Source organism: Panthera onca, chromosome B4 (genome assembly GCF_046562875.1).
Source record: "Panthera onca isolate mPanOnc1 chromosome B4, mPanOnc1 haplotype 2, whole genome shotgun sequence".
Taxonomy (NCBI): domain Eukaryota; kingdom Metazoa; phylum Chordata; class Mammalia; order Carnivora; family Felidae; genus Panthera; species Panthera onca.
In genome coordinates this window covers 64163733-64188567 of record NC_138345.1, presented here as the reverse complement: position 1 = coordinate 64188567, position 24835 = coordinate 64163733, and the positions used below count along the sequence as shown (strand labels likewise).

At 38.1% G+C, this 24835-nt stretch overlaps 1 protein-coding gene across 5 annotated transcripts in view; it reads right to left on the bottom strand.

Annotated features, from left to right (window-relative positions):
• The window catches only part of BICD1 (BICD cargo adaptor 1), a 252906-nt gene that overhangs the window by 128479 nt on the left and 99592 nt on the right, over positions 1-24835 (bottom strand). For all 5 annotated transcript variants that reach the window (XM_060657982.3, XM_060657977.3, XM_060657979.3 and 2 more), the window contains exon 2: positions 14474-14686. In XM_060657982.3, the coding sequence (XP_060513965.1) occupies positions 14474-14686 (213 nt within the window). The remainder of the gene's footprint in view (positions 1-14473; positions 14687-24835) is intronic.

Here is a 24835-nt window from a genome sequence, read left to right as displayed (position 1 = left end):
TCACCGTCCCAGGTGATTATTCTGTCACTCTTTTCTCTTCAAATTCCTAACACTACCCCCCAACCTTCCTTCTCAGCTGCTGACCTTGCTTCCTGCTTCAGTGAGGAAAATGAAGCAACCTGAAGAGGACTTGCTCACACCTGCCATAGTACCTACATCTGCATCCACATACTCTGCTTTTCCAGGCATTGCCATTGATGAAACGTCCTTGCTCCTTTTTAAAGGCAATCTCTCCATTTTTTGTACCAAATCCCATCCCTTTCTCCTTCCATCAAGAAAATCAATTGTTCTGGCATTCTCCCCTGGTCCTCTTATGTCATTAAAATTTCCCTCCCTGCTGAGTCACCCGTCATCAATCAGCCTTTACAAAGACCACCATTACATTATTTTTCACCTTAAGAAAAAAGAACAAAAATCAACAACTTTATTTTAAGCCCATTCTGTCTTTCCCCAGCTACTTCCTCATTTCTTTGGTCCTCTTTGCAAACAAACTAGCTCCCCCCACCCCTCATACACACGCAAAGTTGCCTCTATTCTTTGTCTCCAATTCCTCTCCTTTTCTTTCTCAACCCTGTTCTAAATCAGACTTTTGCTTCTACAACTCCACAGAAATGTCTCTCACTGAGGTGACTGATGACCTCATGATGTTAAACCCAGTGGTATATTTAGTTTCCTTATCTTGTTTGACCTATTAGCAGCATTTGCACCTTTTAAAAAATTTTTTTAAATTTATTTTTGAGAGAGAGGGGGACAGAGCACAAGCAGGGGAGTGGCAGAGAGCGAGTGAGACACAGAATCCAAAGCAGGCTCCAGGCTCTGAGCTGTGAGCACAGAGCCAGATGTGGTGCTGGAACTCATAAGCCATGAGATCATGACCTGAACCAAAGTCGGATGCTTAACTAACTGAGCCACCCAGGCACCCCGCAGCATTTGCACTTTTGATAACTTCCTTCATAGATATCACTTTCTTCATTTGGCTTCCAGGAATCATTCTCTCTTTATTTTCTTTCTATCCCACTATGATTTTTAGTGTCTTCTGCTAGTTTCCCTTCTTGTCCCCAACCTCTCAGTGCTGAGGTGGTCTAGGGATCAGTTCTTGGGCCTCTTCCTTGTCTATCTATACTTCCAGTCTTGGTGATCTCACTGATGTGCCTTAAATAGAATGTATCTGCTGATAATTCCACAAGTTCTATTTCTATCCCTAAATCTCTCTCCCAAATGCTAGGCCCTCTTTCCCCATGACCCCTGCATATTCTACACTTGGTGGTCTAATCAAAATTTAAAATTCAACATGTCTAAAAGTTCTGATCTTCCCTCCTAAAACTTATTTCATCTGATGCTTTCCCCATCTCAAGTGATGATAATTCCATTTTTCAAGTTGGTCAAGCTAAAACCTTTGACTGGAGTCAACATTTCCCCTTCTTATTTCTTAGTCTCTACAATCGACCCATTAAAAAGTCATGTTGGCTCCACTCTCAAAATACTTTCAGAATATGACCTCTTTTCACCACCTCCACCTATCATTTTGGCCAAAACTACCATCTTCTTACATCTGGATGACTGCAAAAATGTCCTACTCTTATCCTTGTCTCATTAAATCATGTCACTCCTTTGCTCAACACTTTCCAATAATTTCCCATTTCGCTCAAAGCAAAAGCCAAAATCCTTTCAGTGGTCTATAATACCCTACATGATTTGGCTTCCTGTTACCTCTATGACTTCATCATGACAGTGTGGTATTAGCAAAGGGATAGACATATAAATCAACAGAAGAGAATAGAGTCTAGAAATAGACCCAAACAAACATGGCCAATTGGTTCTGACAGAGGTGCAAAGGCAATTCAATGGAAGAAGAAAAGTCTTTTTAACAAACGATGGTGGAACAATCAGATATGTATATGCAAAAAAATGAACCTCATCTTAAACTTCATACTTTATACAAAAATTAACTCAAAGGGATCACAGATCTAGATTTAAAGCTCTAAAGCTTTGAGATAAAAATATAGGAGAAAATCTAGCTATCATCTATCATGACTTGGGGATAGAAAAGTTGTTTTTTTTGTTTTATTTTGTTTGTTTGTTTCTTTTGAGAGAGAAAGAGAGAGAGACCAGGGGAGGGGCAGAGGGAGAGGGAGAGAAAAAATCTCAAGTAGGCTCCACACCCCACACAGAGCAGAGCCCCACACAGGGCTCAATCCCATGACTATGAGATTGTGACCTGAGCTGAAATCAAGAGTTGGATGCTCAACTGACTGAGCCACGCAGGCACCCCAGAGTATTCTTAAATCTGATAGGAAAAACATAATACATAAATGTATTATTATTATTAATAATATTAATATTACTGAGGTATAACTGACACATGACATTCCAATAATTTCAGGTACATAACACAATGATTCGATATTTGTATACACTGTGAAATGATCACCACAGTAAATACAGTTGGCATTTGTCACCATACATAGTTACCGAACTTTTTGTGTGTGATGAGTACTTTTAAGGTCTACTCTCTTGTTAGCTGTGAGCCCTGAGCAGACACAGACACAGAACCTACTCTATGTCTATCTACTCCATGACCAAGAGCACTGCTCAGCTCAGAACCCACAACTTACCAGATGATCAAAGGAACTTTGTCTTCCATAGAGGTCTGGAAGCAGGCAAAAACTGAATAGGAATAAACTGATATTTAAAAAAAAATCCTTTGGCTCATCTATATACCAAATAGGAATAAAGTGACATTAAAAAAAAATAAAAAGATCTACTCTCTCAGCAACCTTCAACTATGCAATATAGTATTATTAACTCTACTCACCATGCTATATGTTACATCCTCATGCTATATATTACATCATTACAAACCAGAAGTTTGTACCTTCTGACTCCCCTTAACTCATTCCACCCACTCCCACCTCCCATAAGTGTTTTCTGATACATTAGAGTGTATCAAAACGAGAAAAATTGTGCTTTGCAAAAAATTAGAGAATGAAAAGACAAGCCAAATACTAGGACAAAACATTTGCAAAGGTCTTATATCCAGAATATATAAAGAATTCTCAAAACTTCCTATGAAAAGAAATAACACAATTAATAAATGGAAAAAAGCCTGAAACAGAAGCTTTACCAAGGAGACTGTGGAGGGCAAATAAGCACATGAAAAGATGTTCAATATTAGGCATTAGGGAAATTCAAACAAAACTATGATGAGATATTACTACATACCTATCAGAATGGCTAAAATTAAAAATACTAATAATATCAAGTGCTGGAAGGGATGAAGGGAAATTAGAACTTTAACACATTGCTATCAGAAATGCAACACGGTACAGCCACTCTGAAACACACACTCACCATCTGACCAAGAGTTCCCACCCTCTTAATTATTTGTCCTAGAGAAATGAAAACTTATATTCACACAAAAATACAAATGTTCATGACAGCTCTGCTTGTAACTACCAAAACCTGAAAACACCCAAATGTTCTTCAATAAGTGAACTGATTGAAAAAAACTAGAGTATATCCATATAGTGGAATCCTATTCCACTATAAAAAGGAACACTTATTGATATATGTAAAAACTTAGATGAATCTCATAGACATTATGCTGAGAGAAAGGACCGAAATTCAAGAGTTTACATGTTGTAGGATTTCCTTTACATGACATTCCTGAAAAGACAAAACCATAGTGACTGAGAACAGATGACTGGTTATCAGAAATTGAGTAGGGGACCGTATGACCACAAAGCAGTCGCCCAGCACAGTGGAGGTTTCTGGAGCGATGAAACTGCTCTGCATCTTGATTCTGGCTGCAGTTACATGAATCTATTTATGGGTCATAATTCATAGAATTGTACACCCCCCCCCCGCCAAAAAAACATTCTATGAGCTTATAATTTTAAATTAATCCTACAAACAAATCCACTCGTGTAACTTATTTTTCCAAAAGGCACGATCAAAGCACAATTATTCAAAAGGGAATTGTCTGTATATTGTTAAACTTCACTTTCAAATCCCTAATAATGTTAATGTTTACGATAGCTTAGCAAGTGTTGGAAATAACTTAAAAAGAATTTTTTTAATGTTTATTTTTGAAAGAGAGACAGAGACAGGGTGCGAGTGGGGGAGGTGCAGAAAGAGACAGAGACACAGAATCTCAAACAGGCTCCAAGCTCTGAACTGTCAGCACAGAGCCCAACGCGGGGCTGGAACTCACGAACTGCGAGATCATGACCTGAGTCAAAGTCGGACGCTTAGCGAATGAGCCACCCAGGTGCCCCTGGAAAGAACTTTTTGACCAAAAGAAATATAGCACTCTCTGGTGGAATTAATAAACCAATAGCAGGCACTAACATCATTAAGAGCAGGGGTTCTAGAGTCAGATTGTTTAGGCCTTCTTGACTACTTGCTGGACAAGCTGTTTAGCCTCTCTTTGCCTCACAAGTAAAGGCAGGCAAAGATAGAAAACAGAGAGGGAATTAAATGAGATGATGAGGGTAAAGTGCTGATACCATGCTTGGCACGTGGTAAGCTCTCAAAATGTTAGCTATGATATTGTTATTAGTTACTAAACCAATTAAAACCCTGATAATTCTTCATTGTTTGGGGTTTTGTATCATCTCAGAGAGGTGTGAGGCCCATACCCAACAAGTGTGGGGAGCAGGGGAGAAAATGGGACATGCCAGGGAAATAGCTTTCTGACTACACCCAAGCCCTATCTTTACAGAATGGTAAAATCATCATTCAGTTGGAAGTATCAAGTTCATTCAACTATGTATAAACATAGCTCCCAATGATCAACATCAGAGACCATAAGAAAATCTTTGTTACTTATTGGCTATGCCAATTAAATAATTCAATCTTGTCCCTATCACTTGAGTCATCTGTAAGCACATTCGATGTTGTACTAATAACACAGTGACCCTTTCAAGAACGAGCCTGGTATAAAAGGCTGCTTACACTGATAGTAAGAGCACCTAGACAGCTCACCTCTTTCAACCTACTGGTTTTAAAATATGTGTTGTTTCCTGTTTTAGTGTCAGGATGTCAGGCATTATTCTTGCTACTTTCAGAAGGTGTGGGGGGCTTCTCCTGACACTTCAATACAACTTTCTAATTTATTGTTTCTGTCTTGTTATGTGTGAGTAAGTCTGATTACCAAACCTTGAAACAATAAATAACAGTCTTTTATTTCTTGTAAAGCATTTTCATGAAAATATTTTATCTTCATAAAAATCATGGGGAACAGGACAGGTATTATTATAGTGTTTACATAGGAAATGAAAAGTTTAATCACACAACTGGTACAATAGTTAAGACGCAAACTTAGATTTCCTGATTGCTAATTCTACCCCATTACCAAAGCACCTATTTATAAAACAAGCAAATCGATTTTTAAAGAGTGGCTGAAGGGCTCTCCCTAGAATAAAGTGAACGTGTGCTTAGTAGCTCAGGTCAATGACATCTAATCTGGCTGTTTAGATGATATTTTTCACTTAGTCACAGCAAGTACCACATATTTGTAGTTATAATGAGAGACTAAGATGATGAGTATATTATATAAAATGTTATATGTTGTCCCAGTCCATTCAGGCTGCTATAACAAAATACCATAGACTGCGTGGCTTAAACAACAAACATTTATTTCGCACAGTTCTGGGGGCTGGGAAGTGCAAGAACAAGGCACAGAGAGGTTCAGTGTCTAGTGAGGGCCTGCCTCCTGGTTCAGAGATGGCCATCTTCTCACGGTGTCCTCACATGGTGGAAGGGGCTAGAGAGGTCTCTTTTATGAGGGAGCTAATCCCATTCATAAGGGCTCCACCTTCATGATCTATAATTTCTAAAAATGTCATCTCCAAATACTATCACACTGGAGATTAGTTTTCAACATATGTATGTTGGGGGGGGGGGCCACAAACATTCATATATATTGTCTAAAACACAGCTTACTCTCTATTTCCACAGATAGTAGAGTAGAAGGAAATAGTTTCTAAATACATTTAGTTGTTTTAACATTGAAAACAACCACTCATTATTAAATATATTTGTTCATTGATGTTTTCCAAGCATCTGGTTCATAGTAAGCACTTTAGAGAGCTTTGTTGAGTGCACGAATGTACAATTGCAAAATCGGAAATCCAAAAACATTAAAACAGTAAGATGAGAAACTCCAATCTAGGTCCAATGATTCAAAATTTCAAGGATATATAACAAGGGTGAAGACACTCAATAGTATCATGTTTTTTAAAAGCAGACACATGGGGCACCTGGGTGGCTCAGTCGGTTGAGTGTCCGACTTCGGCTCAGGTCATGATCTCGCGGTCTGTGAGTTCAAGCCCCGCATCGGGCTCTGTGCTGGCAGCTCAGAGCCTGGAGCCTGCTTTCGATTCTGTGTCTCCCTCTCTCTCTGCCCCTCCCCTGCTCATGCTCTGTCTCTCTCTCTGTCAAAAATAAATAAACATTTAAAAAAAATTAAAAAAAAATAATAAAAGCAGACACATATTCTTAAGAGACACTGGATGTTAGTCTAAGAAGGTAAGGCAACCTGAAACCATGTCACATAAGGAAGTGCTAATGGATCTAGATATGTTTAGCCTGAAAAAGAGAAGACAAAACAGTTCTTTGCAAATATTTGAAGCTGTTGGGCATAGGCTGAAATTGTCAAGTGGAATAGGAAACTAAAAAAAAAAAAAAAAAAAAAAAAAAATATATATATATATATATATATATATATATATATATATATATATTCTTTGTATATCCAAAGGCTAGAAATGTGGCCAGCTGGTGAAAATTACAGGGTGTCAACTGTTCATTTAATAAAAAAGGGCAGTCTAACAATTAGAACTGCCAAGCAACAGGACGGGCAGCCTTGTAAAGAAGTTGTAAGACAGGGAGAAAACAACAATTTAGCAACTCTGGGCATTTTTCACAGGACCTCTATGTTAGTATTATCACCTCCACATTGGGATTAAGGAAGCGAAGCTTAGAGAACAAAAGCAATTTTTCAACACCACATAGTTGGTAAGTGGCCCACCTCAAATTCAAACCTAGGAATGTGTAACTTCCAAAGCATGTTCTTTCAGTTCATGTCAACAAACATTTTTTAATGTCTGCTTTTGGCAAGACACTGTGCTGGGTGCTGGAGATTCAAAGATAAATGACAGACAAAAGAGAGCCCCCTCCTTGTAAGGACTCACAGTTTATCTTCTCCATAGTGCTGGAAATGTCTGAATAAAGGCTACATTGACCATGTAGAGATATTGGAGAAAGAATTGTTGAACTAGGAATAGTCTTTACCAAATAATCACTAAAAGCCTTCCTGCCCTAAAAGTTTGGAGATATGGATTCCTAATGGTAGATTAGATATATTCCTAAAATGTTGGCATCATAGGTTCCTGGAAATTAAGCCACTGGTATATCATGAAATTTGGTGTATAACAATGAAGGAAAATAGTAAGAGTTTCAATTGTAATAAAAGTCATATGGATTAAGCAGCTTTTAAAATATAAAATGGCACACCAAAAACCAAAAAATCCCTAGGAATAAACCTAACCAAAGAGGTGAAAACTCTATACGCTGAAAACTATAGAAAGCTTATGAAAGACATTGAAGAAGACACACAAAAAAATGGAAAAATATCCCATGCTCCTGGATTGGAAGAACAAATATTTTTAAAATGTCGATACCACCCAAAGCAATCTACGTATGTAATGCAATCCCTATCAAAATAACACCAGCATTCTTCACAGAGCTAGAACAAACAATCCTAAAATTTGTATAGAACCAGAAAAGACCCCAAATAGCCAAAGCAATCCTGAAAAAGAAAACCAAAGCTGGAGGCATCACAATTCCAGACTATAAGATGTATTACAAAGCTGTAATCATCAAGACAGTATGGTACTGGCACAAAAACAGACATTCAGGTCAATGGAACAGAACAGAGAACCCAAAAATGGACCCACAAACGTATGGTCAAGTAATCTTTGATGAAGCAGGAAAGAATATCCAATGGAATAAAGACAGTCTCTTCAGCAAATGGTGCTGGGAAAACTGGACAGCAACATGCAGAAAAATGAACCTGGTCCACTTTCTTCACCATACACAAAAATAAACTCAAAATGGATGAAAAACCTAAATGTAAGACAGGAAGCCATCAAAATCCTACAGGTGAAAACAGGCAAAAATCTCTTTGACCTTGGCCACAGCAACTTTTCACTCAACATGCCTTCAGAGGCAAGAGAAACAAAAGCAAAAATGAACTATTGGGACCTCATCAAGATAAAAAGATTCTACACAGCAAAGGAAACAATCATCAAAACTAAAAGGCAACCGATGGAATGGGAGAAGATATTTGCAAATGACATATCAGATAAAGGGTTAATATCCAAAATCTATAAAGAACTTATCCAACTCAACACCCAAAAAACAAATAATCCAGTAAAGACTTGGGCAGAAGACATGAATAGACACTTCTCCAAAAAAAGACATCCAGATGGCCAACTGACACATGAAAAAATGCTCCACATCACTCAACATCACACAGTGAGATACCATCCTCACACCAGTCAGAATGGCTAAAATTTAACAATGCAAGCAACTACAGATGTTGGAGAGGATGTGGAGAAAGAGGATCTCTTTTGCACTACTGGTGGGAATGCAAACTGGTGCAGCCACTCTGGATAACAGTATGGAGGTTCCTCAAAAAATTAAAAATAGAACTACCCTATGACCCAGCAATTGCACTACTAGGTATTTATCCAAGGGATTCAGGTGTTCTGTTTCAAAGAGGCACATACACCACAGTGTTTATAGCAGCATTATCGACAATAGCCAAAGTATGGACAGAGCCCAAAATGTCCATTGACAGATGAATGGATAAAGAAGATGATACACACACACACACACACACACACACACACACACACACACACACATAATGGAGTATTACTCGACAATCAAAAAGAATGAAATCTTGCCATTTGCAATGATGTGGATAGAACTAGAGGGTATTATGCTAAGCGAAATTAGAGAAAAACAAAGATCATATGACTTCATTCATATGAGGACTTTAAGATACAAAACAGATGAACATAAGGGAAAGGAAGCAAAAATGATATAAAAACAAGGAGGGAAACAAAACATGAGACTCTTAAATACAGAGAACAAACTTGAGGGTTGCTAGAGGGGTTGTGGTTGGGGAGGATGGGCTAAATGGGTAAGGGGCATTAAGGAGGACACTTGTTGGGATGAGCGCTGGGTGTTATACATAGGGGATGAAGTACTGGAATCTACTCCTGAAGTCATTTTTGCACTTATGCTACCTAATTTGCATGTAAATTAAAAAATAAAAAAGAAAAGAAAAAAATATATATAAAATGGCCACATCCCAAGGGGCGCCTGGGTGGCTCAGTTGGTTAGGCGACCAACTTCAGCTCAGGTCATGATCTCACAGTTTGTGAGTTCGAGCCCAGCGTCAGGCTCTGTGCTGACAGCTCAGAGCCTGGAGCCTACTTCAGATTCTGTGTCTTCCCCTCTCTCTGCCCCTCCCCTGCTCATGCTCTGTGTCTCTCAATAATAAATAAACATTAACAAAAAAAATTATTTAAAAAAATAGCCACATCACAAAACTAATAATAATATTCCAGTAAGTTACAAATTTAGATAATGCACTAAATAAAGCTTCATATATTTTGCTAGAAATTTCATTAGCGTGAGGCAAGACTGAGAGGAGGCAAACTTGTTCTCTTGGCAGTATAGTGACACGACAGACAGAGTCTAGATGAGAGCGACTTTCTGAGTTCCAATCCTGGCTTGTCACTTACTACTCACATGCTTTGGACAAGTTATGTGACATCTCTGTGATTTATGTGCCCTGTCAGAAAATGAAATGGTATAATAATAGAATCTACCTCAACAAGGTGTTATAAGGATTCAGCAAGTTAATCCATGTAAAGAATTTAGAACAGTGCCTGGCATATTATCTGGCAATCAATGTTAAGTTATTTGCACTTTAAAGTATAGGTTTAATCTCTATTAAGGTCAATAATCCATTTTATAACTCCAATCTTCTGCAGTCTACCTGAAGGGTTCTATCTCCCATAACATCTCTTTTTCACATATACACCAATTCTGGTTAGGAATACCGGTAAAATTGCATTGTATGCTTCGTAAAATATTGCAGTAAATTCTGACTTCCCTTACTAACAACTGAGAGTATTCAGTATTATTAGAAGTTTCATTATCCTGTTTTATGATTTTATCAATGTGGATTTTACTTCAATACAAAGTAAGTGTTCAATAAATATTGTTCAAATAAACCTATTTAGGCTATCGTCTACATGTTACACCTAGAGGTTGGAGAGAGAAAAGTGAAAATCAAATTTGTTTACTAAATATCTGCTTAGGCACTATAGTAACCTGTTCTCTTTAAGCTCTCACCAAAATGATGCTGATCAAGGCAACCCAAGGGTTTTTTTACTGGCCCTGTAGGATTAATCCCTAATTTGGTTCTTTAGTTGGGGTGATAGTTTTTCTTTATGCTCTCTATACTTCAAAAAATTTGTTAAAGCAGTTTACCATTAAAGACACACATACAATCAGGATGATAAAAATGGGAAGAATTATATGAAAAATCTGAGTTTTTACAGTTAAACATAGTCCTGGAGCTTCTTAACAACCAAAGCAGAAAAAAAAAGCATACTGTAATTCCTACTGCCTGATTCATATCTCAACAGAAAGAATTTTCAAGGTAATAAATTCAAAGAGGTATTTATCTGATGTTTCTTTGACCTAAGAATATATATCAACATAATAAGGGATATTTTCAACAATGTTTTTATGGAGGATGCAGAAAATTTTTAATGATAACAGTTTATGTTTAATATGTACTGTATTTACTATATGATAAAATAAGCTTCTACAAATACCATGAATATAATTGTAAAACTTTCAGCAGAGCTGAGACTAGAATATTAATTTTCTAATACCTAGTTCAGAAAATGTTCTATTTTTTTTCTACTATATTATCCTATATCTACCATATATGGAAGAGAATTTGACCTTGGAATTACACATGTATACAAACATGTGTCAAGCTTCTATAATACACATGCAACATTTACAGACACACACATCTTGGCCAGTACCAACAATCCTACTGAAATAAGAGATGAGTAAATAAATGAGTAAATAGTTTACTGCCAGTACCTAAAAGTGATTCCATCAATTAAATTCACATAGCATCTGTCAAGCTGATGATTTCCTACATCTTGTGTTGGTTATCCTTCTGTATTTCCCATGGCCCATCAGGTTATGATTTTTTGTTTTATGATCTCTCTTCCAATCATTATGCATCATTCCATGCTCAGAGTACAAAAATAAAAAAATAAAATTGAGCGTACAATAAAAACAAATCTGGGATTTCAATTTAACACCAGACATCAAAAGTCTATGTCAATACAAACTCCCAGTTAGAAAATAAATGTCATGGGGATATAATGTACAGTATGGTGACTATAATTAATAATATAGTATTATATATTTGCTAAGAGAACAAATCTTAACAAATTTTTTCATCACATGAAAAAAAATTTTTTTTAACTATGTAAGGTGATGGACATTAACTAGACCTATTGTGGTGATCATTTCACAATATAAACATCAAATCATTACCCTGTATAAATCATTGTATAAATATCAATCATTATGCTATATACCTGAAACTAACATGTTGTATGTCAATTATATCTCAATAAAAAAGTTTGTATCAACATACCAAAAAATAGAATTTATTCCTTTTCTCCTTTTACAAATGTACTCAGCTCTAAATGCTAATAATTTTACTAGGTACTTGAAAACATGAAGCCTGGATGAAAACCTGCAGGCCTCCAAGTATAGTAATACCAGTAGTTTCCAGCCCATCAGAAAGGACACCAACAAATATCTTGTTGGCACACTGAGAAGAACAGGAAATTGACAACTGGGTTTTTTTTTTTTTCTTTTCACTAACTAATAAACCTGAATGAATACACTCATAGGCTAGATTGCCTTATGTATATTTTAGATTAAAAAATACATAAATTTGGATATAGCAAGTTATTCTCTTGCTGCAAATCAACTATTGTATAGAAATAGAGGATTATAACCCAGTGATTCATTCAGCAATTCCCCAAATTGTGAGCCGTATGATTATGATACTCCCTTCCCTAATTTGGGGCCAGCCAAAAAGTTTAAATTAGTGGTTCTTAATGCATGGTCTCCAGGGCAGCAGCCACAGCATCACCTGCTGTGAAACTGTAAGAAGTGCAAATTAATTGCGTTTCACCAAGACCTCCAGAATCAGAACTCCTGAGGGTGGGGCTAGGGGTCATGTTTTGATGTGTTTTCTAGGTGACTCTGATACTCACTAAAATTTGAAAACTGATCTGAATGAATGGCTCCTCAAAATTTTTTTCTTTGCTCCCTCAATTCATTCATAACTTATACCTTCACTCTTCAGTACCGACTCCCACTGGTGATCATAAATCTACTCCCTGGAAACTCCACTCAAGCGCAGCTTGTAGTGAGGATGCTTGGTCAATCACCACTGCAATGCCTCCACAGAAAAACATCTGTGGATTTTCTGCCCTTCCCCAACCCTCACTGCTTGTTCCTCAGCTCCAGCTGCTGTGCACAGTGAGGATGTGTGGCTTTCAGAGGATCCATCTAATTAGCAGTTGAGACCACTTGACTCACTGGCCATGGGAATTCTCCACAAACCAACTGCCTGTGTGTGCCCATGGCGCGGTGTTGCCTGTGTCACACTGCATCTGCCAACTTGCCACGTGAACCTGCTGCTCCACGTAATCCCCTGGTGGATGTTCAGGGACTCACTCGATCCAGGATGGTAGCCTGTAGCACTACATGATCTTGGGTCCACTTCTGTAGTGGACACCTGTCTCACAGGGAAGCCTGGGGCTGAAAGGGTGAACGGCAATTCCTTAGGAGGAGCAGGGTCTGCTACCATAAAGGGTAAGCAAGTGATGGCCCAAACCCAACACTGATAGATGCATCATATAAAGAACTAGAGAGGAGCTTTGTTTTTAACCTTCACTTGCATTGGAGGAAAAGGAGGCAGGGTATCTTGAAAACTGTCTCATGTTCTTCTCAGTACCCAGCACTAATTTCCACTTGGTCGGCCCTTTCTTGGTCTCTAGAAATCATATTACTATTCTTGGGCATGTCCAAAGAGAATGAGTTAGGTAAAGCAGAAACCTTACTGTAATATGCATTTAGTTCACTGTAACATGGACATGTGGAAATGCAAATTATTTATTAAATGCCAACAAATTTAGGACAATTTACATCTTTATTTACAAAACTCTATTTGTAATGTCACTAATTTCAGGAGAAAAACATCAGTGTATTATTTCTCTTGTATTTTACAATATTTAACAATTCTTTCATTCTACCCTTTTACATTACTAAAACACTCAACTGAAAAGCCCACTTGGTTCATCATTCTCTTCTGCACTGGTATAAGAATTCGAGGACATCTGTACCTCCTCTATAGCATTCACATCCAAAAATGGAGTGAATGACTTAATATGAAGTTTCCAAAAATGCTCTTAAAAGGGTGTGGTAGATTAAGCTGTTCCCAATATCCCCCCTCCACTAAAGAATGACTCTGCCACTCTGAAAATGATCTGGCACATGATGCTGCCATGGAAAAGCCGAAGAGAGTGAGTCCAGAAGGCCCAGCAACTGAGGAAGACTCCCAGACCTAATTCATACCAGCTGTAATCTGCTGCCTTCTCTACAGCCAAAAAAATAGTTTATGGCTCTGCATTGTCAGACTCTACGACCCCACAGACACTCCCCTGGAGTCTCACTCCCCAGTGAGAAGAGTCCTGAGCCAACACGACTGCCATTTTGAATGAGTGCTGACACAGAGCATCACAGCCAGCTTTTTCTCCACCTTGTATTAAAACAGTAAAGGGGATGGGGCGCCTGGGTGGCTCAGTCGGTTGGGCGGCCGACTTCAGCTCAGGTCATGATCTCACAGTCCGTGAGTTCGAGCCCCGCGTCGGGCTCTGTGCTGACAGCTCAGAGCCTGGAGCCTGTTTCGGATTCTGTGTCTCCCTCCCTCTGGCCCTCCCCCATTCATGCTCTGTCTCTCTCTGTCTCAAAAATAAATAAACGTTAAAAAAAATTAAAAAAAAAAACAGTAAAGGGGAGAGGAAGTGCTAAGGTCAATATTTTTTAAAAACTTTTGCAGAAAAGCAAGGTCAATTCCCAACTACTCAACAAATGGACTTCTAATTCTTAACAAACAAGAAGACAAAAGCTCATCTCAGAACAGGCTGTCATTTCACTAAACAAGAAAAATCACTAGCATCAGTATTATGTGCTTTGTGTGTTTTATTCCTCTCTCCTAGAAAGAATTTTATCTTATTTCTCTCTCCCACAAATCTCTCACAGGGAGTTGGCTGTTTACCTCCTTCAGATCCTGCACGACAGCCGTGAGCCTCTCATTTTCTGCCTGAACGTTAGTGACCACAGCCCGGCTCTGTTTCAGTTCGTTCTGCATCTCCAAGATCTTCCCCAGATAGTAAGCTTCCTTCGATGCAGACTCTTGCAGAAGTGTTTCCTCCCGGGTCTCTCCATCCTCAGCAACCTTCCGGTGGATGGAGAAGGACTGCCCAAATGCCTGCAGAGTATGTGAAAAGAAAAGAGTGCCCGATGAAATGCACCACAGCATTATTTAAACAAACTCTGGGAAATGTTTGGTTTTTAGTATTTTTAGAAAAGCTACTCTATAAGACTTCTGGGAGCAAAATAATACATTTTATGCAACAGTCTAACTGCTCTCACTGATACTTGAAATAATTCACTCAATTAGTAAGGGGAAAGAACATTTTTAAATGTCTTGCTAAAAATATATATAATGACTTAAAGAAAACCTGAAAAACACTGCTTGTTTTATGTTACAATTTTCTTAAACCAAGCCTATTCAGGAACAGACAGTTCAGTGCTAACGAGGCCAACAAAATTCGCGTTCTCACTCTCATTCTAGAAAACAATCCCAAAATTATTTTTCAAGGAAGAAAATAATAGTTTCATTAGCTTTCTAATACATTAGTGGTAAGAATATACCAATTAGGAACAGCACCCCGAAGAGAGGAAATCCCCAAACAGCATTCAAATTGCACACTACTAAACACACACACACATACATACACATACACACACACACACACACACACACACACACACACACACACACACAAAAGAACTGTAATCACTGTGTAAGAAGATATGTATCTACATATACGGAATAAAAAAGAAATACAGAATAAACCAGAAACTAATGATACTGGTAAGCCACAGAGGGCGAGTGGGAACAGCAGGAAGGAAAAGTGATACAAGGGATGAGGGATACTCACTTTCCTGAGCACACCTTTTCATATAGCCCTGATTCTCACAACTCTAGTAATGTTTCACACACCTTCCAAATAGTAACCAAAACCGGTGACCCCATGTGGAACACAAAAAGTAACCAATGTTCCTAGCTGTACTACAAATGAACAACGTAACCATACTGAGAGGAGTGGAGAGCTAATTTTGGAAATCAGTGTATTTGCTGTATACTGTAAAGCTAAAGACAAAAAGAACTGTACCCAGCTACTATAGTCAAGCTAGTAAATTCTCACAGGGATTATGGGATCACAATTCTAAAAACTTCTTTATACGTACACTAGGGTTGAGCAAATAAATAACTGTATTATCGATAAGGGAAGCCAGGTTTCTCACTGTTGGAGAAAGTTACAAATAAGGAAAGGGAGACTTCTGGAAGGAAACTGGTGGCACTGTGTTGTAATTAGAAGCATCAGGGTGAACTTACAGTCTTTAATAGGTAGATAAATATTCACAGATGAACAGATGGAGAGAGACATTTATGCATGTGCATACACATGCACATATTTCCTAACTCTGCCCTCTGAGAGGCACAGTAGCAAGGACATCTCAGCAGCCAAGAACATACCTGCACCCAAATTTTGTTTCTACCTATCAATCTCTAATTAAAAGAATTAGGGCTCGGGGCGGGGGGGTGGCGCCTGGGTGGCTCAGTCAGTTAAGTGTCCTACTTCGGCTCAGGTCATGATCTCATGGTCCATGAGTTCAAACCCCACATCAGGCTCTGTGCTGACAGCTCAGAGCCTGGAGACTGCTTTAGATTCTGTGTCTCCCTCTCTCTCTGCCCCTCCCCCGCTCACTTTCTCAAAAATAAATAAACGTTTAAAATTTTTTTTTTTTAAAATTTTTTTTTTTCAACGTTTTTTATTTATTTTTGGGACAGAGAGAGACAGAGCATGAACGGGGGAGGGGCAGAGAGAGAGGGAGACACAGAATCGGAAACAGGCTCCAGGCTCCGAGCCATCAGCCCAGAGCCTGACGTGGGGCTCGAACTCACGGACCGCGAGATCGTGACCTGGCTGAAGTCGGATGCTTAACCGACTGCGCCACCCAGGCGCCCCCGTTTAAAATTTTTTTAAAAAACAGAAAAGATTTAGGGCTCGGGGCACTTGGGTGGCTCAAGTGAGCATCCAACTTTGGCTCAGGTCATGATATCACAGTTCATGAGTTTGCGCCCCGCATCAGGCTCTGTGCTGACAGCTCAGAGCCTACTCTGGATCCTCTGTACCTCCCTCTCTCTGCCCCTCCACTGCTCATGCTCTCTCAAAAATGAATAAACATTAAAATAAATAAGTAAATAAAAGAACTAGGGCTCTTTGGAGAAATAACCCATTCTTGAACTAGAGCAAAATGAATTTCATACATCTTGTGGTGCCAAAGAGTAAGTAACAAAATGCTTTCAAAAAATGATAGGGATCTGTCAAAGGACACAAGAGCCTACCAGAAGGGGCTCCCAATGGCCAAATCTGGTATAATTTGGTCAATAAAATAAATAATTACAGTAATGAATTATAATCCATAGAATAATACAGTCATGAGTCCACATTGATAAAATAACTGAATAAATGAGGGAAGAAGGAATTGCTCTTCCTTATAGTAGAACTCTAATTTTTAGGTGTAGTAGGAATGGTGGAGATAAAATATATCATCATTTGGCAAACACCAAGTAATCATTGTTGCAGGCAAAAATGATCAATGGAATATAAAATTCATAGGCCAAAAGTATGATGAGAAACAGGATATTTGCATAGTCTTAAAGTATCTTCTCCCATGATACTTATAAATTCCAGTTGGAAAATGGGAAACCTGCAGTGGAGAATCCTGATCACCTTATGTGACCAAAAGTTAGATCAGCAGCAATGAAACATACTGACATCATGTACTCTCTAATATAACACAATAAGAGGGGACGGCATCTCTTCTGTGGTATTCTTGCCAAAAACATATAAGCCAATTCTTATCATAAGAATACATCAAACAAACCATAACTGGAGGACATTCCACAAAAGTATTGGCCAGGACTCTTGAAAAGTATTAAGTTCCATAAAAATAAATAAAGACACCGCTAGACTAGGTGAGACTAAGAAAACATGACAATAAAATGCTATGTGGGAGTTTGGATTAGATCCTAGACCCGAAAAAAGACATTAGTAGGGCAACTGGCAAAAATGAAATAAATTCTTTACATCGGTTAATAATACTGTATCAAGGCAAATTTCTGGTTTCCATAATTTTCCTATGGTTTTGTACGATGTTAACATTTGGGGAATTCAGTGTAGTATTTTTGGAGTTTTTTCTATGTCTAGAGTTATTTCAAAATGAAAAGTTAAATAAATAGGTATAGTTTCTACCCTAAAGAATTTGGTAGATCTGATAAAATAGTGGCATAAAGAATTATGAAGAATAAATGTACTTGAGGGGTCCCTGAGTAGCTCAATCAGTTATGCATCCAACTTCAGCTCAGGTCATGATCTTGCATTTTGTGAGTTTGAGCCCTGCGTTGGACTTTGTGCAGACAGCTCAGAGACTGGAACCCGCCTTGGATTCTGTGTCTCCCTCTCTCTGCTCCTCCCTTTCTTGTGTGCCCTTTCTCTCTCTCAAAAATAAACATTAAAAAATTTTTTAAAAAAAGAATACATGTACTTCAACACCAGTGAAATACTGTATTTAATTAGAAGTACTTTGGGTATTTACCCAAAGAACACAAGAACACTAATTCAAAAAAATATATGCACCCTTATATTTATTGCATTATTATTTACAATAGCCAAGATACAAAAGCAACCCAAGTATCCATCAATAGATGAATGGATAAGAAAGATGTGGTATACACACACACACACACACACATACACACACTGGAATATTACTCAGTCATAAAAAAGAATGAGATTTTGCCATTTGTGACAACATGGATGGACCTAGAAGACATTATGTTACGTGAAATGAGTCAGATAGAGAAAGAAAAATACCATATGATTCCACTTATATGTGGCACCTCAAAAACAAAACAAAACAAAACAAACAAAAAGCAGAAACAGACCCATAAATATGGAGAACATACTGATGGTTGCCAGAGGGAGGGGAGTGGGGGTATGGACAAAATGGGCGAACGGGAGTGGGAGACAAAGTCTTCCAGTTATGGAATGAGTAAGTAAGTCACCGGGATGAAAGGTACAGCATGGGGAATACAGTCAATGGTATTGTAATAGCATTATATAGTGACAGATGGTAGCTACACTTGTGATAACCACAGCATAATATATAAAGTTATTGACTATGTTGTACACCTGAAACTAACATAACACTGTATGTCAACTATAGTTTAATTTAAAAAAATAGTACTGAGGCTTTATTATGTAATGCAATTTTATTCTGAAATTTAAAATGTCGTAAAATTATGCTGCTGGACTTCATACAGGCTGGAGTTAATCTGAAAATTGTTTGACATCATTACAAACCTGAAGGCAGAAAAGGTATGTGTTGATCCATTACAAGGGAAATTGTAAAACTTAGGAGGAGACAGTATGATTTCATTATTTCAAAGACTCTTCTTCAAATTATACTCATAGAACAGAAATTTTAAAAAATAATAACCTGCAAACCTATGTCTCAGTAAACTATCTTCTTTAGAATTTCTACATAGATCAAAATCAAAAGATGGTTCCTAAGCATCAACTGAGAAGGAAACATTCCAGTATGGACAGATGGACGTTCATCTGTACAGAGTAGAACATTCATTTTGGTGTTTGGCTTGTTAAGTCTCCAAACAGAAATAAACTCTTATTTGAGTAGCCAAATTTCTAGATGTAGTAATAAACATATAGACTCATGAGCAGATGAAAAATTATCTTCAGAGGTGATGTTTACTTTGCTTTTCCATCAGTAGTGGTCAAATTCTGTGAGGGCAATTCTGAATTCATTACCCATTAGAAAGCCTTTGGAGGGGAGAGGTCTGACAGCACACTTCCCCATGGTGAGCTGGTGAAGTCTTCACCTACCTTCCCCCTAGCAAAGGAACCCTGACTACATAGTTAGGCATCAGTAAAATTTACAATTAGCATTAACTGTGTCAAGCACCTCAGCTACCTTCTTTTTTACAACCTATTTTTCCACTTCTTCATAATAGAAAACTGCCAGAGGACATATTCTTTATTCTTCCTGAGTAAAATCAATAGACTTATTAGGCACTCAAAAATGGAGGTCATATTATTCTCAGTACGTAAGCAATGCTCTCTTGGTAGCTGAAACAAACCCTAAAGTCTTAACAGCAAGTGACTGTGCCTCTCCACCCCTGACATAAAGTTTTAAAAATTATACTCTGGGTCCAACACCAAAGGAGATAAAATTTTTCAAATATATACATAGAACAGATTTCAAAAAAGAATCAAGAACTGAAATTGCAAATATAAACATTTTGATGACTCTTTACATTTATTGCAGCTCAGAACCTTAACTGAACATATGGGCTTCCAAAGTTAGTCATTTTTTTAATGAAGAACTTAGCCCTTCATTGGACCTGATTTAAAAACCAGTGAAAGTATGCAAGGTTATCCAAGGACATTAACCATGGTGTTTCTCACTTGAAATAGAAAAATAATAGCAGTGCTGCATAGGCTACAGAAGCCCCATGATCTACATTTGCAAATGCACTGAGTACTAACACTACTCAGAAAATACCTGCAATTTAGAAAGGAAGAAAAAAGGAGAAAACACTCCTACTTTACCTAATTCCTAACTGTCAGTAACTAGAATGGGATGGCATACCAGCTGACATCTATCATTTGGTTAATTGTCAAAGTGCATTCATCAGACCTGTCTGGCTCTGCCAGGTAGCTTCCTCCTCCATCACTACTCCAAGTATATCCCGACAAAGCTGGACCCAAGAGAAGACAATCTTCTTCAAGGCCATTGAAGCTGTATCCTTGGCAGAAATCACAAAACTAGCTTCGATGTCTATGTATATAGGCAAACCCAGGGTAGTCATGCCTCTAGTTATCTTTCAGACAGCAAATACTTTTATGTACTGCAATCATTTCATGGGTAATTTTCATTTGAAATTAATTCAGGTAAATTGATATTTCTATACAATTTTGGAATGTATTAGGATTTAATTGTAGAATATTATCTTCATATATTCCATTACAATGGAATCACAGTTGCTTTCAATTACATACCAATGGAAGTCCAGTTAGCTACAAAATAGTTTTTTTCCTTTCTCATCCTACTCACATGACTTCTTAACCTAAAGAAAACTGGTATTTTTTACCTTCATGTTCAGGACAATACACTAGCTGTTAAGTGGAGTTTTCGTACTTATTATCCTTCCTAATATGAATGATAAAAGAAATAAAAGTTTGGCTAGTGTATTTAATAATGTTACATTATCTTAAAAATATGTGTCCTTGGTTACAGAATTTTCATTCTTTCATCTTAAAAACTGTGGCAAAACAATATACTAAATCATCCAAGGACATCAGACAAAATCTTTTTTATTTCAAATATTAAAATCTATTCATTCATTTCATTGATCTAAGTGCTCAACAAGTACTTACAGAGAACTGTAATAGGCACTGCTTTAAGCACTGAAGATCTGCAATGTTCTAGAAAAAAGATCTCTGCTAGTGGGAGCATACATTCCAGTGGAACATAAATAAATCAGTAAGTATGTGGCATAATGTTGGAAAAGTTCTAGAAAGAAAATGAAAGCAAGCATAAAAGCACAGAATAGCACTGCCTAATAGAACTTTCTGCAAAGATGTATCTATGCTGTCCACTAACCACTAACCACATGTGACTGATGGGCTCTGAAATTGTGGCCAGAGTGACCAAAGAATTGAATTTTTTCATTTTATGTAATTTCATTAATTTTAATTGTTACATTTGGCTAGTGGCTACCATGTTGGACAGAACAGGGATAGAGAGTAAGGCAGGTGCCCACCCATTTAAACAGCACCATCGGGGAAAGGGGTGACCTTTGAGCAGAACCTGAACAAAGGAGGTAGAGTGAGCCAGAATCTGGCCTTTCCCCTCAGCAGCAAGCCTAAATTTCGGTGTTACTAAACAAGAATTACTGCAGTGCCATGGCACCTCTTTAAAGGACTATCAATGGCAGTCCTTCAAAATCTCTACTACATGTAGCACTTTAAGATCTGGGTGCATCAGGAAATATTGAGCCATGATTTAATATGTAGGAAAAAACGGTTGGCAACTAACCTATCATTGTAACCCATCCTCTCCAATGAACAACTTTACCTTCTTTAACATATAGGGGCACCTGGGTGGCTCAGTCAGTTAAGCATCCGACTTCAGCTCAGGTCATGGTCTCATGGTTTGTGAGTTTGAGCCCTGCATCGGGCTCTGTGCTCACAGCTCGGAGCCTGGAGCCTGCTTTGGATTCTGTGTCTCCCTCTCTCTCTGCCCCTCCACTGCTCACACTCTGTCTCTCTCTCCCTCAAAATAAATAAACATTAAAAAAAAAAAAGATTTAAACATATAATAAAAACTATCTGACCAATTATATTTCTCTGTTGCCTCAGCTGGCCAGGAAATTCAGCATTAAGTGCTCTAGAGCAATTAACTAAAATATCTTAAGTCTCTGGCATAACTCTCTCCTGTTTTCTCTATACTGTTTTGAGTTTTTGTTGTATTAACCCCCATGGTATGGGCTTCTTTTATTTTGATCTACTTCAAATTCTTTTGGAGTAGAAAGGATAGGAGTTATAATCCCATCAAATGGTTTAAATAATGTTGAATTATCATTTCTTTGAAATTTAAGCCTTAAAGAAAGCCCATGTTAAAGAATATAGTCTGAGAGTTTAAGAGAACTGAGAGTTCTACTAAGGATCCACTCATTCCGTGGGAAATAATGGGTCCAAAAGATTTCATAAAGTGTGTGCATAACACACACAGGAATAAATGAGCTACACTTGTTAGAGGTGACTGAGAAACATTTCCCAAACGACTTATTCCAGCAGGAAAGTATCTTAGAGGGTATGATCCAATAACAAGGGAAGAGATCACTGGAGGTGAGACAACCCAAAAGTACCCAGCTGGGAAAAATCGGTTTCCATGACTCATGGCTCAAAAGTTACTAGGAGTCCTAGGGTATCCTTGACAGTGAGAATCAAGCCTGATCCTTGAAAGGGCACATGTACTCATAAGAGGCAGAAGAGGTCAAGGGCATGGGCTCCTGAGCTAGAGCAACTCTGCCACTTCCTAACTGTAGAGCACTGAACAAGTTACTTAATATCTTATACCTCAGTTTTCTTATCTCATAGGGTTATTGTTAGGCTTAAAAGAGAAAATCTATGTATCGCTTGGAACAGTTCTTGGTACAAATACAGTAAATGCTCAAAAATTACTGGCTATTATCAGGAGGAAGAAAACGTGCTTTGGAATCAAACAGATCTGGGTTTAAATAAGCCTCTTCTGAAATCTCTGGCAAGGTTTTGAATTTCTATGTCTCAGTCCTCACATGTACATAAACGAGAATAATACCATCTACCTTAAAAGTAAAAACAGACTGGCCCTCAAAGGTAAGGGTATCAGAGAAGAGGTATAAAACCCATACAAAATACCTTGCACACAGTAGAGGCTTACTAAACACTGTCTGCCCCTGCCTCTCACCTCCCCTTTGGAAGTCTCAGGTCTGGTGCGAGGTTCTCTGCGAACTTGTGCATGACTCAGGGGGCTGTTCTCTCCGTGAATCACAGCTCCCTGTGCATTTCTGAAACCCTAAACCTCTTACCGGAAAGGGAGTTCTGATGTACGCTTTTTCTTATTAAGCCATTCAAAATGTAAAAACAAACAAACAAGCAAAAAAACAACAGAAATGTCTCAAGGCCTAAGCTCTAAAGTTTACTTTAGCAAAGAATTCAGCTTTATCTTCTTTCAGTGAGAACTTGCAACTCTTCCTTAACTTTCCCTATCTTTTCTGACTTTTAACCTAACTCCTACCACATTGTAAATTCCATCCATCTTGGAAAAACAAGATATCTATGATAACTTGAGTTATTGCCTCTGATATTTCCAAGTGTAATACCTAACAGCCTATCATTCACATATATATTTACTTAAAGCCTAGATTTTTTTTTGTATTCTTGATGGTTTATAATTGGCACCTTCTGTCTTGGTAAACAAACCCCCTTTTATTTTTTTTTAAGTTTATTTATTTATTTGGAGGGGGGGGAGCAGGGTCGGGCAGAGAGAGGAGAGACAGGATCCCAAGCAGGCTGTGCACTGTCAGCACACAGCCTGAGGCGGGGCTCAAACCCATGAACCATGAGATTATGACCTGAGCCGAAATCAAGAGTCAGACGCTTAACCAACTGAGCCACCCAGGTGCCCCAGAACTATTCAGGCAGCCTTTTAAAACTATTCAGACTTCTCTTTTTTTTTTTTTTTTTAACATTATTCATTTTTGAGAGATAGAGCGTGAGTGGGAGAGGGGCAGAGAGAGAGGGAGGCACAGAATCCAAAACAGGCTCCAGGCTCTGAGCTGTCAGCACAGAGCCCGACATGGCGCTCCAACTGACAAAGTGTGAAATCATAACCTGAGCCGAAGTCGGACACTTAATCGACTGAGCCACTCAGGAGCCCCAGTTCAGAGATTTTTCGAAATGTTGTTGTTATATATTGAACATACACAAAGAAAATTTATAACAAAATATAAGCACAAAAAATAACATCAAAATTAATTTCTGTAGTTTAAAAAAAAGACCACAATTTGTTAGTCTCAAAAGTTTCTGTTTGCCCTATCTCCCTCATTGCACCCCAACGCCCCCCAAGTAAACACTATCCTGTATTTACCATTTCCTTGCTTTTTTGTAGTTTACCATATATGTATGTATTTGTAAATAATATATTGTTCAATATTGCTTGTTTTTGAAGTCCTTCAATGGAATCATTCCATATGCATTCTTTTGTAATTTGCTTTTTTAACTCAAGTTTACATTCCTACAATATATCTATTTTGATTGGTATAGCTGTAATTCATCTCTTTTCATTGCTATATTCTACTGAATAACAAATATATAAATATATACTCCATTAAAATTTTTTTTGAATGTTTATTTTTGAAGGAGAGAGAGACAGAGCATGAGCAGGGGAGGAGCAGAGAGAAATTGAGACACAGAATCCAAAGTGGGCCCCAGGTTCTGAGCTGTCAGCACAGAGACCCATGCGGGGCTTGAACTCACGAACCGCGAGATCATGACCAGAGCCGAAGTCAGACATTTAACCGACTGAGCCACCCAGGCGCCCAATTACCTCATTTTAATAATCTATTCTCCTGACAATGGATAATTGGATTGCTTCTAGTTTTTTGATATAAACAATGCAGCTCTGGATATTCTTCTGCCTATCTCCTGGGCTAATACTT